We start from the raw sequence: 18,730 nt of genomic DNA on the forward strand, positions 1-18,730 counted from the left end.
AGACCCCTTAGATCTCAACACCATTTCGACCCCTTGCACCCTTCACACAGATTAGACAGCTTGGACCCTTGGCCATTTAGATTATAGCTTTCGACCACTTGGACCCTTTTCTATTACAAATAAATTTGGTGACCAAGAACCCAATGACCACTCTGACAGAACTCCAGAGTTCCTTGGTTGAGATGGGAGAACCTGCTGGAAGGACAACAGTCTCTGCAGTACTTCACAAATCCAGACTTTATGAGAGAGAGGCCAGACAGAAGCCACTCCTGAGAAAAAGGCCCATGACAGCATGCCTGGAGTTTGCAAAAATGCACATGAAAGACTGAGCATGAGGCAAAAGATTCTGTGGTTTGATGAGACGAAAATTGAACTCTTTTTCACCTGAATGCAAAGCTCTATGTCTGGCGGAAACCTGAGTGCAGCTCGTCACCCATCAACACCATCCCTACCATGAAGCATGGTGGTGGCAGCTTCATGCTATGGGGAAGTTTTTCAGTGGAAGGGACCGCGAGACTTGAGGATAGAGGGAACAATGAATGGAGCCAAATACAGGCAACCTGCTTCAGAAATGCAAAAGTCCTGAGGCTGTGGCAAATATTTACATTCCAACAAGACAATGACCCCAAACATACAGCCAAAGCAACATTGGAATGACTTCAGAACAAGAATGTGAAAGTCCAGACTTGAATCCCATTGAGAATCTGTGGAAAGACTTGAAGATTGCTGTTCACCGACGTTCCCCATCCAACCTGACAGAGCTTGATCAAATCTGCAAGGAAGAATGGGAGAAAATCCCCAAATCCAGATGTGTAAAGCTGATACAGACATACCCAAGAAGATTCGAAGCTGTAATCCGCTGCCAAAGGCACTTCTACAAAGGATTGACTCGGGTTGAATATTTATTGATGCAAGACATTTCAGATTTTCATTTTCAATAAATTTGTAAAAACTTCTAAAAACATGTTTTCACTTTGTCATTATGGGGCATTTTGTGTTGATCGGTGAGAAAAAGTTTAAATTTAGTCCATTTTAAATTCAGGCTGTAACACAGCAAAATGTGACAAAAGTCAAGGGGTGTGAATACCTTCTGAAGGCATTGTAACAACAATAAAAATAAATAAATGGATAATAGGAACCAGAAAATAGCATAAAATGCTAATCGGATCTGGTACTTTAACATTTAAACATTTTAATTTTTGGTGTGATATAAACCTCGTAACTCCATTAACTACCTGTTATATAAAACACTTCTTTAAGTACTCTGTAAGATACAATTAATATTGATTAACCCTAATCCTACCAACATATGTTCCTGCCTGATCTTACCAAATGGGGTCTTTTTGGATCCCGACTCAAAAACGACTCGATTTCACGAAATCAACCAAAGTTTCACATCAATGACTAAACATGATGTTTTATTGATAGTGAACAAACATAATAAATATAGAATTAACCTTCCAACTGGGGACTTTTATGACCTCAACTCAGAATCACTAAGTTTCATTCAATCTGCTGAATTTCACATCAATGAGGAATCCAATCCATTGGCACCATACTCTGTGCTGAGCATCGGTGCTGCTGAAGCAATCTCCTTGGCTATTGGGCACAATCCTGGACGGGTCGCCACTCCGACGCAGGATACTTGAATGGCTCAATCATCCTAGCATGCTAGTACTCATTTTGCCGACCTCGGAAGGACGACAGGCTGAGTCGACCCCACCTGGTATTAATTCAACGGCAGAGCGGGATTTGAACTCGGGACCCTAGGATCCCAAGCCCACCACCCTAACCATTAAGCCAACACCAGGCATATCAACGAGGAAATATATTTATTTTTATAGGATGATGTTTTCGTGATAAAGTAAACAAACACAAACATTAAAAAAAATATTGGAGGACTTGCTCAATAAAAATACCATGTGACATAATCATATATGCAAAAAATGAACGAAAATAACGGGTCTTTTTTGGACCCCAGAAAGGATTTGCTTGTAACTCTGTGCAGCAAGGTGGGATTTTAAAATTTCATGTATATTTATTACCGGCACATATAGGGAGACAATGCCTGGTGTTGGTTTAATAGTTAGGGTGGTGGGCTTGGAATCCTAGGGTCCAGGGTTCAAATCCCCTTCAGCTGTTGAATTAATACCAGATGGGGTTGACTCTGCCTGTCATCCTTCTGAGGTCGGCAAAATGAGTGTCAGCTTACTGGTATCCTGTGTCAGAGTGGCGACCTATCCAGGATTGTACCCAATAGCCAAGGAGACTGCTTAGGCAGCACCAACGCTCTGCATAGAGTATGGTCCCAGTGGATGGATAAACAAACGAATAAAACATGAAATACATTGTTAAACGAATGTAAAAATAACATCAAAATGCATGTCTGGGCTCCAAAAAGACCCCTGTTGGTTGGTAGAACGAGGGTTAATTGGTTTTGTATCGCGACATACAGTTAATCTCTCATTAGGTACTCCATAAGAGCTTTATGGAAGCAGTGTTCTGAAGTTTTCTTTCTCATATCTAATGGTAATTCATTAGAGAAAAAAAATAGTACTTTTGTATGATATCGAAAATTTCCCAATAGATGTGCAACATTTTGGTTTTTCACTTTCCTTTTGGCTGATGTGATATTTATATTGTATTAAAGAACAATACTGAACAATTATTGAGTGTGGAAGTTTGTTATTTATCAAATCGTACGTAAAACTACAAACAGACAGTCGATGCAATTGAAAAACATTCAACAAATTCAATTCTTTAAACAAAGGTGTAAACCATGACGTAATTGTACAAAATGTAATTGTGCACAAAACCATCTTCTGAGTTAACATTAAACACTTCAAATTGGTTTCATAGGTGCTACCCCGCACTTCTATTCCACATGTCATATGTAGCTGTACAAATGCCTCGTAAATTAAAATCAAAATATGACCCTTAAGCACGGTTTGTAAAAAATAAATGTTTGCCTTTGCCGACTCGATTGAAGCTGTGGTTGGTTTGCCGTTTTTGGTCTCCATTGGTGCGATGACTCGCTGCACAAGATAGCAACACCCACTTCGCAATGATGTCGTATCCCTCCCACTACACTATGAGGACTTTGCTGAAGTTTTTTGATTGACAAGTTCAGACTGACAAATTCGGACGAAACTTGGTTGATGAGGTGGTTAGGTGATGACAACAACAAGCTAATTACATTTTGGTTAAGGTACTGATGCAGATCCGGCCCGTCAGTGGGATACAAAACGTAAACTGATCAGCCTGGTGGAGATATGCGCTCTACCAGGTGCCGTTCTAGTTGTTATTTGTTTACCCCAACTCGGAGCTTTTCATTTATAGCTTTATTTTTTGCAATTTTGCATTGGTCACAGTTGAATATTCTATCAGGCCACTTTTTCCTGCTTTTTTTTCTCTTTATACCATTCCAACATAAATATTATTCCTTATAAATATATATTCAGTTTGTTTTGTTTTTCAATAAATATTTGTTCATTTTTGCTGCGGTAATAAAAATTGGTTTAATCCCTTTGACTTTGCTCTATTTATTAAATGTCAAACATGTTGTATACCTCCAGCTCCAGCCAGCCTCACTGAGCTCCGCAAACTTCTTGAGCAGTACGACGTAGAACAGCAATGCACTGTCATTGAGCGGATGATCAAATGCAACCATCCAAGCCTCCCTGAGAGCAACAAGGAAAATCTGCAGGTGTGAGATTCCTCGTGTTCCTAAGTTATTTTGCTTCTCGTGACCAAACTGACAAATACGGTGTTTACATGACACGAAAAACTGATGCAAAAACTATTCGCCATTGACTTTGTAAGATTTTTGATGGAAAGGTTTATTGTTACGATTTAAGACAACATTGATTCTTGTTGTGTACACGTCACAAAGCTGCGGGGCAGCATCATTGGCTGAGGCGGCGCCGCTGATTTGGAAGGTTCGGGCAAGAATTTGGAATCGTTTCAAGGTGCTGGTGACCCGTTTGTGTTCAAACGCTTTATGCTCACCTACTTTTTGTGAAGGACACTGTGATATCCTTCCACCAACTAATGCTGGCAGACAGGACACCCAGTTTAACGTCCCTCCGAGGGACGGCACACACATTGATGAATCACAACCTGCCTATGAAACACCCGGACGACCGTTTATAGCCAGGTCGGGATTCAACCCCAGGCTAGACAGCTTAGATGCGAGTGTGCATACCTCTACGCCATCCTGCCAGCCCGGTAACATTGATAACTTGAAGGGCACTCGGTAGAGCGCACACCAACGCCACGTAATGCCTGATCCACGAGAACATATTGGGCCCAATACATTTTTGAAACATCATGCTATATAGTACTATATCGTTTTTGGCTCCATCTCTCAATGGTGAAGAATCACTTGAAAAATTAAACAATTCTCATATCCAGATGCGGATCTTCACCAGAATCGAATCAATTTGTCCTTGCAACACACCTAACCTGTCTACCAGGTTTCGTCCAAATCCGTCCACAACGTTTTGAGATATCGTGCTATATATCGGTTTTGCTGTATCTCTCATTGGTGAAGAATGACTTGATTTTCAGATCCGGATTCGGATCTTCACCGAAATCTAATCAGTTCGTCCTTTTCACACACCGATCCTGTCCACAAAATTTTATCCGGATTCTTCCACTACTTTTTGAGATATCCTGCACACAAACAAACAGACAAAAAGTGGTGAAAACATAACCTCCTTCAGCTTTGGTGGTGGAGGAAATAACATTCTTTTCCTGACTCTTCTTTGTTATTGTGACTTCCCGACCACCTAATTGTTTTTTTTTGCTTTTAAACTGTATTTTTAACACTAAGAACAGTAATTGTCAGCAAACAATGTTATTTTTACTACAGGCCTCGAAAATGGTGTCAATACTTTGTACCAACTGCATGACCATTGTTTTAACCTTTAAATAATGCTGATGTGCTTCTGTCTTTCTTAGAACCTTTTTGAGTTTCTGCTGCTTTATGTCGGGAAGTTGACAAGACTAACTCCTCCAAATCTTCTTGCAGCCGATAAACTCACCAGGTTTGTGCTTTTCATTAAATTCCACCCAATGGGGGCATGTAGTTTCTGTCCTTGAAACAAGAGCAATTGTTGTTGGAGTTGCACACACACACACACACACACACACACACACACACACACACACACACACACACACACACACACACACACACACACACACACACACACACACACACACACACACACACGCTGCGTTTTCCTGGATCGTTGCATTAACCGTGGAATTTATTCAGAAGCTGCAACGTTCACAAAAATAAACCATATATGGTAAATTATGCATGATCAACAAATGATTTGAGATAATTAACCTCCGCCATCGAAGATGGATGGAGGTTACTGTTTTCACCCCTTTCTGTTTGTTTGTTTGTTTGTTAGTGAACACTATTACGGAAAAAAACTCCTCGACAGATTTCAACGAAACTTGATGGGGGGGGGGGTTAGGTCTGGTCCAAGGATCATGCCATTAGATTTTGGACTTGGTCCAAAATCCAATATGGCCGCTATGGCGGCCAATTTGAAAAAATATTTGAATTTTTTTTTGCATTTCTACATGTTTTAAGTGATTTCCACCCCCCCCCCCCAAAAAAAAAAATTGTTAGAGAAAAAAAAAATTTTGCAACTTTTTTTTCAACAAAATTCCGATTTTTTTTTTTTTAATTTTTTGCATTTCTACATGTTATAAGTGATTTCCAACAAAAAACATGCCAAAATAATAATTGAGGCTGATTTTGGAACTTCAGGTGGATATACCCACGTAAAATCAATTTCTGTCTCAAGGAATCTAGTTATGACGAATGAATTGAGTATGTAAAAGGGAAAGTTGCAAACTATAACTCTGTGAGCACTGTTGACGTCAAATTGAATGAATAGGATATCAGGTTCACTTGAGTGACCGAGCAGTATTGGCGGCGGAGGTTTTGCACTCTACTGAGTGCTCCCCCTCTAGTTTCATTTGTTTTGTTGATTTTTTTTAAATCACAAAATGAGGATGTCTGTAATGGCATTGTTTTACACCAAGCAATAACGTTGACTTTAGAATGGAGCTGTTGGCTAACCCATTTTCTTGAGTCTATGCCCAAGAATGTCCCAGACATGCTCTATTGGATTTAAATTGGATTTCAACTCCTTGCTGGCAATGTTGTGATGGCATTATTTCACAGGATGTCTACAACTGCATGAGAATGGTGGTTGATGATGAGGTCAACTTTACAATCCTAACAGGCAACCTCGTATCATAACTGATCCGGCACCAAATTGGATGGATTCTATAATGTTCCTGAGTTTAACTTGTAGGCTGTTTTAGGTTGCTCCCAAACTAGAGTTCTACCATCAGTCGCATACATGAGGAATCTGCTCTCATCAGACCAATGAATCTTTCTCCAGGAAGCGAGATTCTGGTGTTGACATGCTGAGCACCACTCAAAGCAGACTGCTTTGTTGTCTGGGGTCAGAAGGGGGCATCTTATCAGTCTGATGACTTTGTAATCTGCAGCACAAAGCCTGTTATCGACATTTCCCTTGGATATCCTCGAAGAGAGGTTCTATTCTTGATGCAACACTGTGCTTGTGGCAAAAGGAATATGTCTGACAAGTCTGAGCAGAGCTGCCGAGAGGTCATCATAACAGTTCACTGGAAGTCAAGTTGATATCAAGTTTCACTGTGGGACATCCCAGCATTGTTTATCCCAATAATTTGCAATCTTTGGGTTTCACCAAGTCTTCTAAGGGCCATATTAACATAGTATGCTAAAGGAAGTATGCGACGATGTCATAACCTCCTCCCAACCTTGATGAGGTGCAAGTGTTTTTACAAATTGATACCACGACTGTCCTGTGCTGGGTGTGCAAAATTGCCTAGGTCTCGTGATTGATGCATAATACATCCTGTGCATGGAGGGTTCTTTCATTTGTTTGAAAGAAAATTTGAATTGAATTCAAAAAAATTTATTTGTAAACAGCATGATTTTGTGGGTGTGCTTAATGTGTACATTCTCTTCCATGTGTACATTTTGCTTTCACATATGTTTTTTAATAACTTTAGTTTTAACTTAAATAAGATGGTGACTGGTTGTGTTTTCAGATCGCTGTTTGACTTGGCTCATTTATTCCCTAAAGCGGCAGCTCATGCCATGCAGGATGCACTCCAGAAAGCCCAGGCTAAGTTGTCGAAAAAAAAGCATTATCCAGGACTCGAAGAGGTAAGTACGTGATCTTGTCTTGACCAATTATACAGTACTGGTAACTTTCAGCATCAGCAACAGATGTTCCAGATTTTTGTCGATGAGCATATTTTCACGATATAAACTGAAAATTGGTCAATTCAAAAAGTTTAAGAACAATTGTTTTTGTTGTTGTTATGGTTGGAGAGAGGTTTTGTATTTTTACGGTTGTGGGGGTAGATGGAGCAATTTAATAGGACGGTTAGGATTGAATAGAGTTGTTTGTTCTGTGGACGTGTAGGAAACATCTTGATGTAATTAAGTAGGGAAACTGAGCTTAAGTGTGACGTGTCACAACATGGGGGGTGGTGCAGTGTCAATTAGGGATGAAGGATAAGTTCCCTCAGTATGTAATAGCCCCCCCCTGTGACTTTTCCCTTTGCTGGTTTGTAATACAAAAACAAAGATGGAGTTTCGCTTTTGTAACAACACCTATAACAAAAGCTAACTAAACGTGCCGAGCGGGTAGAGGCCCCGCCTTCCCGGGTTTGGTGCAAGCAAGCCATGCCTTGGAGGGAACGGTTGTTCGGTGACGTCAGAGAGATATGGGGGAACGCACGAGTGCGGAGTGAGGAGCGCACGTGGTCGAGAGAGAACGTAGCTCGGAGATGGCCTGTAAGAACAGGGCTTTATGGCTGGCTTTCCTTTGACGCATTAAGAAGACAACACGATTCTCATATTCGTGCTGTGGCGATTTGGCTCGCGTGGTGAAGCGAGACGCTGGCCATCGACTCTTGGCTGGTCGTATGAGACGGACCTTGTAGCCTTGTGTATGTCACCAAAGGGGACGGTGCCATTCGCAGCTGCATGAGGTCTTTGAGCCTTGATGTTGAATACCGCTCACAAATTGCCTGACTTGTGTTTGTCCCGCTACGAGAGAGCGGCTTGACGCTATTTTGCATGCATCTGCACGTGCAGGACGAAGCTCCTCAATTCCAAGTTCCATAAAGGTCATCTCTGGACCAAGCGAAGCGTCAGAATAAAGGAAGGATTTTCTTTTACTTTGTTTCCCCTTGTCTGTATTTAAATCTGTGTGTGGAGATGCCTCGAGTTTAGGTTTAATTTATCTCACGATTATTATTATATCGGAATTATTGTCCTTTGTATATATATTTGTCTATTTTCATAAAATCCCATGTTTATTTTAAGTTGATGTGTCTGTGTATTTGTCGTGGGGTTTAAGTATAAACCCCCCCGTGCATGCATCCATCTGTGCCTCCGTCGCTCCGCCATTGCGCCCCACCCTTCCCGCGTGCGTTGTATTCTCCCAGGATCAATGTGTCCTAATAAGGAAAAAAACCCGGCTATCCGGGCTGGCGGTGTTGACCGCCCATCACCACAAATTGAGTCGGGATTAACCAAACCACCGGCACTGCAACAATATGGTTGGTCAATAAAAAAAAAAAAAATTTTAATTTTTGCATCTCCATTATAGTTGTTTGACTCCCTTCTGCGGTGGTTGGAAGATGAACTTGGAGTGCTAACTGATTAATTTGTTTTCATTTGCTCAAATAGTTTTCCTTTTGGATTCGGTCTTATTTCACTTCTCAGAATAAGAACTTTACCTTGGCCTAAGCTTTTTGACTCTCAACTTGAAGTTATTCAAACGTTTTGATGTACAATTGAAGAAATCAAAATTGTGCACAAGCTTCCTCCAAGGATAGGTGGTGATGTAATACGTCTTCTTTTTTGCATTCACAATTTGTAATTTTGCTACTCTACAATTGTGTTGGTAAACCTCTGCTACCATTTGTCGACCAACCATTCGGAATTTTTCTCGTGTCCCAGGATGAAATGTTGCATAGAGGTTGTCTTGGTACTCGTTATTTAGAGCTGGATAGAAGACCTAGACTGAAATGATTTATTTATTGGTGTTCCGTTGAAATATGGATGACTTCAAAAGGTAAGCCAGAAAAGGAAGCGAAGTGGGGATTTCTGATGTCTTTGAGTGTGGGAAGTGGAAACCCAGCAAATCACCATTGGAGATGCAAAAAATTGTCTCAACTCAACACCATCACGCAACTGTCTGCTGTTAAAAAATTTTTTATTGTTTGTTTATTTATGTATGTGAGGCACTTTTACAAACTATCAGAAGTTATCAGCATGGTTATAGTAAGATCGGACGTCCTTCATGTTGCATTGAATTGTGGGACACAGCAAAATAGTGCATTGAGACCCTTTTTTTAAGAGGTGTGTCTGACTTCATGAGGTTTAGCTTTTTACTCTTCTTTGACTCCCTGGATCATTATCAGGAATTGAAAAGCATGTAAGGCATAAAAGGTTCCTGAACTATCTTTTAGATGCAAGTTTTTTTTTATTTTATTTTATGTAGTTACAAGGAAATGCAACAAGTCGCTTCGCTGATGGGAATATTAACAGAGGGGTGGAGAGGGAAAGGAGTGGGGGGAGGGGTAGGGGTAGGCTGGAGAGGAAGGGGAGGGAAGGGAAATGAGAAGGTGGGCGGGGGGACAACACCCTACCACACATCACAAAACACTGTGTGAGGAGGGGGGTGGGAGGAGAGGAAAAAAAAAAGAGAAAGGTGAGGGGATGTGGTGGGGTTAGCAAAGGCAATGATTTGTTATTCATAATGATCGCACACACTCGCGAGTGTATTGTATCTCCCGTATGAGCGCTTGAGTGGACTATTATGACCGAGGCAACGAGGCCTGTTCGAAGTTCCATTTTGGTAAAATATATATATATATATATATATATATATATATATATATATATATATATATATATATATATATATATATATATATATTGTAACGGTTGTGGAAATTCGCATTGCACCATAAAGAGTCCTCAGGTGAGATATATCGGTAAGTTCATGTGTAGTTAGCCCAAACCCGTTGTATAGAGGGAATATATGTGATCCATTCGGGCTGCGACGCTTCAGTTAGCCGTTTTTCTTTGGCTATAGTTAATTTGGTGCAAAAACAACAACGAACCTCGCCACAACCACCATCTCAACGATCACGCCATTCACTACACGACGCCACCTTCCACAACTACGCTACCACAGCTTCGCCACTCGCCATTCAACGAGCACCGTGCGGGCGCGTGCAAGAACAAAAACCAACAATGCTTGTGGGGTTTTCCCACCTAATTTCCCCTCCTGATGCTTCCGCCTCAATCCCCCCCCACCACGCTTGGTGTGAAGGGGAGGGGTGCGGCAGCTCGCTCCAGATTGGTGGATGCACGGCGTGAGGTGGTCGGAGTGGGGGCACGCCCCCCCCCCTACGAGAGCTTTCTGGAAACTGTGCTGTATCACGTGATTGGGTTTTCGTACATTCCTGCCACCCCTAGCGGGCGAGTCATGATATACGAAAACCCAATCACGTGATACAGCACAGAAATGCCTCAAAGGAAGGAGGAGCCAAGAACGGGGCGGGGCGCGGGGCGGAGCGAAGGGCGAAGCCGGCCCCTACAAAACGGTGGGCATGAAGAGTCGTGGTTGGTTGGTTGTTCCCTTGTCCCAGTTGGAGGCTGAAGGCTCATGGTGCGTGCAAGCGATCTACAAAAGGCGTGGAACTCGCCTGACTCGTGGAACTCGCCTCCATCTGAAGTCGTTGTTGGGTCGTCGCCGAGCCATGTCGTCGCCGAGCGTGTCGTCGTGGTCGAGTGTCTCTGCGTCGGTGTGGAGCTCGTGGAACTCGCGGAGCCTGAGGAGCTCGTTGAAGTCGAGCTATGTCGTCGTCGAGTTGGGTCGAGTCAGCAGTGGAGGACGGCGAAGAAGATGGAGCTTGGAGTTGAGGTTGTGGGAGGAGGACTCGACGGCTGCACCAAGGGAAGTCCTTTCTTTTCTTTTGGCTTTTGTGTAAATGTGTGTGTGTGGCGCCAGTCTTGTAAAGTAGAACTGTGTAAGTGTTGCCATGTGCAAGTCTTATTCGGTATTAACTCTGCGTCGTTCTTGCTTTTGTTTCTTTTGTATTACTGCATGATTGTATGACAGTAATATACGTGCTTGTCTGAGTGTGAATAAAGGTGTGCTTGTCCAATTGTTCCCCGTTTTGCTGCGTCCTTTCCTTTGTTGAATCTCCATCTTGCATCACGTAAGGGATTAATATTGGGTTTTAAAACACCCGGTAATTAATCGGAACTGTCAAGGCTGACGATAACTCCGCTCGGTTATCCCTGTAATACGGAACAAACCGCTTAAGCAGTTCGTGTCCGGAGTCGGCCTGTGGTGTGGTCCCATCCCTCGGCAGATTACCCGCGCGGGTACTTAGGTATATCGACATTCGACGATTCACCCTATTTCGCGCGGGTAGACAGCAGAATGGGTGGTGGTGGGGTTAAACCCCCACCCGTGACTGGTTTCTAGCGGTAGTCCCAGGAGGGTCACGACTGAATTGTCCGTTCCGGTGGGCGAGGCGGCCGCCATTCGAGTCAAGCGGCCGATCGCATGCCGGCGGGCGAAATTCATAACAAAATATATTTATTTATATATATATATATATATATATATATATATATATATATATATATATATATATGTGTCAGGTCAGGTTCGATCTGTGACCTGCTACAGGTACCATGTAAACCTGTACTAACCTGTTCCATGGTCGGGTTGTCGGCGACTAAACCGTCTCCCCCACCAGGTTTTCTGGTGAGGAGGGTGTTTGGATATGGACACCCAGCAGGATTAAAAACAAAACCTGTCAAAGGGCGGAGGAGCTCCTTGTGAGCCAACGGCCATCCATATCTAGTGCCCAACTGTGTCTGCGGACGTCCTCCTGCAGTTGGGTCACTTCTTATTAGGAGGTTGGTGGCAGGATTTGCACTCCGGCCACCGTAAAACCCTTCATTCCGCAAAACGCAAAAACGCAAAAAAATCTGAAAACCCACTCCGTGGGAGTACCTCCTGTGCAGCTTCCCTTCGCAGGGCAGCTCACCGGATGACGGGATTGGGGCAAAGCCTTTGGGACCCCCAATCTTTGATAGGAGGGAAACCACGGGGTAACATCCCTGGGTCAGATTGCGGGAGAGTGTGTCGGAGTGGTGCTGAGGTGTCGTCCACCAGACGGCGGTCTCCTTGGGTTAACCTGAGGCGGTCCCTTTGGGTGGGTGCCTAGAATGTCCTATCCCTAAGAGAGGATGATCACCTGTCTCTGTTATCATCTGAGCTCAAGCGTTTGGACATCAGGATTGCAGCTCTCTCTGAGGTTCGGAGACCGGATTGCGGCAAGATAATGGTGGGTGGTTACACCTACTATTGGTCTGGTCGCTCTGATGGTTACCATACCCAAGGAGTTGCTGTAGCTGTGTCCAATAAGCTGACCCCAATGATAATTGAGGTAACACCGTTCAACGAGCGTATTATGAGATTAAGGATTCGCCACTCCTTAGGTGTCATTTCCCTCGTCTCTGTTTATGCTCTGACTGAGGCGAGTGATCTCACCGTGAAGGATGCATTCTACGCCACACTCGAGTCTGTGGTTGATCAGTGCCCCAGACGAGATACACTTCTAGTCTTGGGGGATTTCAATGCATCGACTGGAACTGATAGGGATGGTTATGAGGTGTGTGTTGGTCCCCATGGGTCAGGAACTATGAACCAGAATGGCACTAAGTTCCTTGACTTTGCAAGAAGTCATGGACTAAGGGTGGCTGGTTCATGGTTTCAGCGCCCACAAGCTCATCGCTGGACTTGGTATTCCAACGCTGGCGGTGTGGCAAAGGAGATTGACCATGTCCTCATTGACGGTCGTTGGAGGATGATCCAGAACTGCAGGGTCTACCGGAGTGCACAGTTCCTCAATACTGACCACAGGCTTGTTGTAGCAACTCTAAAGCTGCACCTTAAATCCTGGAGAATGGTACCATCCCAGCCGAGGCTGAATGTTGCCAAGCTCAGGGATGAGAGAGTAGCTGAGGAGTTTGCGAACAGGCTGAGTGGACACTTGGGGGGTCTGGGTGCTTTGGGGGGTCCTGAAGAGTTGTGGAGCGCCTTCAAGACCACCGTCCTTGATGTTGCCGGTGGATGCCTTGGAGCTCACCGCAGGGCAAAGAAGAATTTTATCTCTCAAGGGACACTGGATACCATTGACCAGAGTCGCAGGGCCAGGCTGAATGGCAGAGCTGAGCTGTTCAGGGAGCTGAGGCGTAAAACTGTACGTGCACTGAGGGTGGACAAGGAGGCCTATGTGCGAGGAATCTGTGAGGGGGTAGAGCATCACCTGTGGACAGGTGATTCTCGTCCCGCTTACAGGGGAATTCGCGCATTACGTTCATCCAAGCCCATTACATCCCTCGGAGCACTACAGTTCGAGCAGAGAGTGGTAGGCTCTTGACAGAGGAGTCTGAAGTGAAGGCCCGCTGGGCCGGTTACTTTGAGCGGTTGTACCAGGCAGATCCCCCAACTGTCGAGTTGGACGTCAAGGGTGTTACAATCCCTGTTGCTGACCCTCGAATCAACTGTGGTCCACCTACGCTTGTGGAAACATGGGCTGCGGTGAACCAGTTGAAACGGGGCAAAGCTCCAGGGATCTGTGGCATCCATGCCGAACTTCTCAAGGCTGGTGGAAATGCTGCACTCGTGTCGTTGCATGCAGTTTTGTGCTCTGCCTGGAACACAGGCATCATCCCAACTGACTGGAAGAGGGGCCTTGTTGTCCCTCTCTGGAAAGGGAAGGGTGATCGCCAAGACTGCAACAACTACCGAGGGGTGACGCTGCTCTCAGTGCCGGGCAAGGTCTTTGCTCGGATAATTATCGATAGGGTTCGCCACCATCTGCTTGAGCACCAGCGTCCAGAGCAGTCAGGCTTTACACCAAAGAGGTCAACGATTGACCGTATCCTTGCACTTCGTGTCCTCACCAAACGCAGACGAGAGTTTCGGCAGGGGCTGCTTGCAGCCTATGTTGATCTCTGTAAAGCGTTCGATTCAGTGAATCGGGATGTCCTCTGGAGGATTCTTGGTCTTCGTGGGGTGCCACCAAAACTGATCGATCTGATGTCTGAACTCCACTCTGGTACTGAGAGTGCTGTGAAGTGTGGTGGTACCATCTCTGACTTATTTCCAGTTGTTACTGGAGTTCGTCAGGGATGTGTACTTGCCCCCACACTTTTCAGCACTTGTATGGACTGGATTCTAGGGAGGATGTCGGAGAGATCAAGTTGCGGTGCGTCATTTGGGAATGTCAAGATCTCGGACCTTGACTTTGCAGATGATGCAGTCATCTTTGCGGAGACTTTAGACATCCTCTTGGGGGCCCTCGAGGTGTTGAATGAGGAGTCGGAGCCATTGGGATTACGGGTTTCTTGGGTCAAAACTAAGATCCAGGCTTTCGGTGACATCTTGGATGCTGCTGTCCTGTCTGTGTCTGTTTGTGGTGAGGATGTTGAGGTCGTGGAGAGATTCACTTACCTTGGCAGTGATATTCATGTCTCTGCTGGCTGCGAGTCAGAGGTCAATAGACGTCTGGGTCGGGCCTGGGGAGTCATGGATTCACTGGATCATGGGGTGTGGCGCTGCCGGTACCTGTGCGGGAGGACGAAAGTCCGAGTCTTCAGGTCCTTGGTACTTCCAGTCTTGCTCTATGGGTGCGAGACTTGGACTCTGACCAAGGATCTGAGACGGAGACTTAATTCCTTTGGTACCAGGTCTCTTCGGAGAATCCTTGGCTATCGCTGGTCGGATTTTGTGTCCAACGAGCGGTTGCTGAGAGAGACTCGGATGAGATTTGTTACCTGCATAGTCCGTGAGCGTCAGTTGCGGCTGTATGGACATGTGGCTCGTTTTCCTGACTCTGATCCTGCTCACCAGATTCTCTCAGCGAGGGAGTCTCATGAGTGGAGGAGGCCAGTGGGTCGACCACGTGCCTCATGGTTGCAACAGGTTGACCATCATCTCAAGGAGATGGGGATGGGCCTGGCATCTGCCTGGGGGATGGCCAGACGGAGGCCCCTGGAGTACCGGCGGAAAGTGGACGCAGCGACGTGCTGTTCTGGCACATGCTCCCATACCTGACCTATATATATGTATATGTATATATATATATGTATATGTATATATATATATGTATATATATATGTATATATGTATATATGTATATATATATCTATGTATATATATATATATATATATATATATATGTATAATATGTATATATATATATATATATATATATATATATATATATATATGTATAATATGTATATATATATATATATATATATATATATATATATATATATATATATATATATATATATATATATATATATATGTATAATATATATATATATATATATATATACACACACACACACACACACACATGCATAAAGTTCATTAAAACAAAAAACAAATATTTACGTTCAAACAGAATCCTTTGAAAGAGTAATTCAAGTGGGGGAAACTCACGAAATTCAATTCACAAATATATTGGGCCACAGAGAACACAAAATGTCAGTCTATGCTTTTCACAGCTCAAACCAACAATGCGGAACTCCGAACATGAGATTGATGGACGTTATTATGCCTCTGCTGATGAAGTCGCCGGTGCCATTATATTTTCCTGTTGTCCGTACATTCATCCGTCCGTGCTAATTTTCTCCGTTTTCGCTGCAACCGTTATCCGATTGACACAAAGTTTTCACCATTGGTGCAACTACTCGTGTAGAATGCTTTAATGATAATTATGATGTCATATGTCACGTGGTGTGGCAGCCATGTTGGAAAAAGGAAAAACTTTGGACCTCTGTATCTCTGAAACCACACCAAGAAAAAAAAAATTGAAACTTGCCATTTAGCAAGTACTCCTCATGGGGAATAAGTGGGGGTTTTTTTGTTTTTGTTTTGATGACGTCATAAGTGGCATCGTTATGACGTCATTGCATACGTCAAACACTTTATCCGCTCAGTCTGAACATTTGTGAGGGTCATCTAGGGCTAAATTCTGTGGGGGGAAAAAATTGATGACTTCATCAGTCACATTGTTTGGCAGCCATTTTTTTTTTTATTTTTAAACATAAAACCTTCAAAAATCTTCTCAAATGGCTGAACAGATCGAGGCAAAACTTTACAGGTATGGTGACCGATCCATCCATCCATTCATTGGCACCATACTCTGTGCAGAGCATTGGTGCTACCTAAGCAGTCTCCTTGGCTATTGGGCACAATCCTGGATGGGTTGCCACTCCGACAGGATACCAGCAAGCTGGTACTCATTTTTTCCGACCTCGAAAGGATGACAGGCAGAGTCAACCCCACCTGGTATTAATTCAACAGAAAAGTGGGATTTGAACTCAGGATCCCAAGCCCACCACCCTAACCATTATGTCAACACAAGCTTATCAATGAGGAGCAAAATGTTGTCCACATATGACATCATTGGTCACGTGGTTTGGCAGCTATGATTTTTTTTTTTTGGCAAGGCACCAACCGAGGCACCGCATGACACCATGGGGCCCAACACAGGATAAAGCCATTTATTATCTTCAAAAGGGGTGTTTAAATTAACCCAAACACCCAGTTTTTATTCATGCACTCCCTTGGAGTTCCCTTAGTATGCATGCAAAGTTTGGGGACGCTAGGTTTCATGGTTTTGGAGATATGGAGGAAACGGACAGACTGATGGACTGACACATACTGACGTTTATTATTATAGATTTTATTTTATTTTTACAGAACAATTTGATTGATTATCCTGTGACAATCATGGGTCTTTAACCGCCAACGAACTGCCGGGTGGGTAGGGGGTGAGCATCCACCCATCATGTGCTGCCGGTCAGTGGTTTCGAAACCATGCAGCCCTTCCATTCCAATGTTGCCCTCCTGAATTGGGCCGAGCGATGCTAAAGGGAAGTTTGGTTTTCACTAATGGCACCTTATTAAGTAATGACATCCTGCACTGCTTTCCAATTCCCCACGTACGGATTTACGTACGCGTTAGAGAACCCTGTTCCCTCAGTGACCACAAAACAGGATCTCATTTACAAAGGATTAATTCACAAGGAATAAATAAGGGCGGGACAGAAGGGAAAAGAACATGAGCGGTGAAACAAACTGAAACAAAATATTAAATCCAAAACTCACACCCACGATGGCGCGATTTTCCTTTTTTTTTTCTTCAGATTTCTCATCGTTATTATTTGGATTATTTCCCATCCAGTCCCATCATTTTACCCGTTAACTACTCCAAGATGAAGGACCATAGATGGATAGGATGGGAAATTCCAATTGCGCATGTATGAGCCAAATTAGAAACTTCTCTCTTTCATCAGAGGTCCCACAATCAACACATTGCCCCCACCAAGAGTGGCCTGAGAATGGCCCTCCTTCCCTCCTGCGAGTACTAAATAATACATACCTCTCCACAAACTCAGCTTAGAAACCTTTTTTCTTTTCTTTTTTAGCTCGCCTTTTCGAAGAACAGAGAGCTATAGCGATACCCCTGGCGTGAGCGTCAGCGTCAGCGTGAAAATGTTAAAGTTTTTGGTGCAAGTTATTTCCTTTCTAATGTTTTTATCTACCACACTATTTTTTACTGATTACAATATACAAATACATATGTTTCTTTCAAATTATTTGGATCAGACTTCACTGCAATGCTTTAAAAAATATTATTAGACTAGTCTTTTAAAAACGATAAATTTATAAACAGGCGAGCATTGGGTGGCTTTGACACCAACTCTGGTTTAAAATTATGGCTCACATAGTTCCTCTTTTCAAGTATTCATCCTGATTGATTATGTTGAACACAACCCTGTTATAAAATAAATGTTCCAGTGAACGATTGTTTTCTATACCAAGCAAGATAATATTTTTTTATTGTTTTGTTGTGCCTGCTAGTTTTCTATTGTGGTTGCTGAGTATTGTTTACCATCTCTTATTTTGCAGTTGCTCTTCCTAAAGCTCATCTCGATCATCTTCCCGACTTCGGATTTCCGGCACCCTGTTGTGACACCTGCCATGGTTTACATGAGCCAAGTTCTAACACAGGTTGTCTGTGATATAAGGTTGAGCAGGCTTTGGAAAGAATGAACTTGGGGTTGGGAGGGGGCGAGGGGTGAGACCACATGGTGTTTCCTATTTAACTGAAATGGCTTGCACTGTATGGTGTGCTCATGCTGCAAATACCAGACTTGCACCAATTAGCAGAATTTTGGATGCTATTGTTAAATTTATTTTATGCTTTTGTTATCCCTTCCCCACTCCCTTACCTTTTCATTGGGGGTCCTTTCTTCCCTTTTGGGAAATGTTTAAATTGAATGCTCAACTTTTGTTCCTGCGCATGTAATTGGAATAATTCATTTACCCCCCTTGTACTTCATCTGGTGCATGTGGATTAGGTAGTGTTTTTTTTATTTTTTATTATTTTAACCATTCTTCTCTCTTTAATATATTTATTTATATGTATGTATATGTATATATATATATATATATATATATATATATATATATATATATATATATATTTACAGTCATGCGCCGCATTACGACGTTTC

The 18,730-nt window shown here is 43.3% G+C and overlaps 1 protein-coding gene across 2 annotated transcripts in view; it reads left to right on the plus strand.

The window, feature by feature from the left end:
• The window catches only part of NOP14 (NOP14 nucleolar protein), a 79,108-nt gene that overhangs the window by 50,083 nt on the left and 10,295 nt on the right, over positions 1-18,730 (plus strand). For both annotated transcript variants that reach the window (XM_085848326.1, XM_085848327.1), the window contains exons 10-13: positions 3,576-3,706; positions 4,963-5,048; positions 7,129-7,246; positions 18,123-18,224. In XM_085848326.1, coding sequence (XP_085704452.1) covers positions 3,576-3,706; positions 4,963-5,048; positions 7,129-7,246; positions 18,123-18,224 — 437 coding nt within the window. The remainder of the gene's footprint in view (positions 1-3,575; positions 3,707-4,962; positions 5,049-7,128; positions 7,247-18,122; positions 18,225-18,730) is intronic.

Source organism: Eptatretus burgeri, chromosome 12, assembly GCF_056783735.1.
Source record: "Eptatretus burgeri isolate ZD-2024b chromosome 12, Ebu_testis_v1, whole genome shotgun sequence".
NCBI classification, from domain to species: domain Eukaryota; kingdom Metazoa; phylum Chordata; class Myxini; order Myxiniformes; family Myxinidae; genus Eptatretus; species Eptatretus burgeri.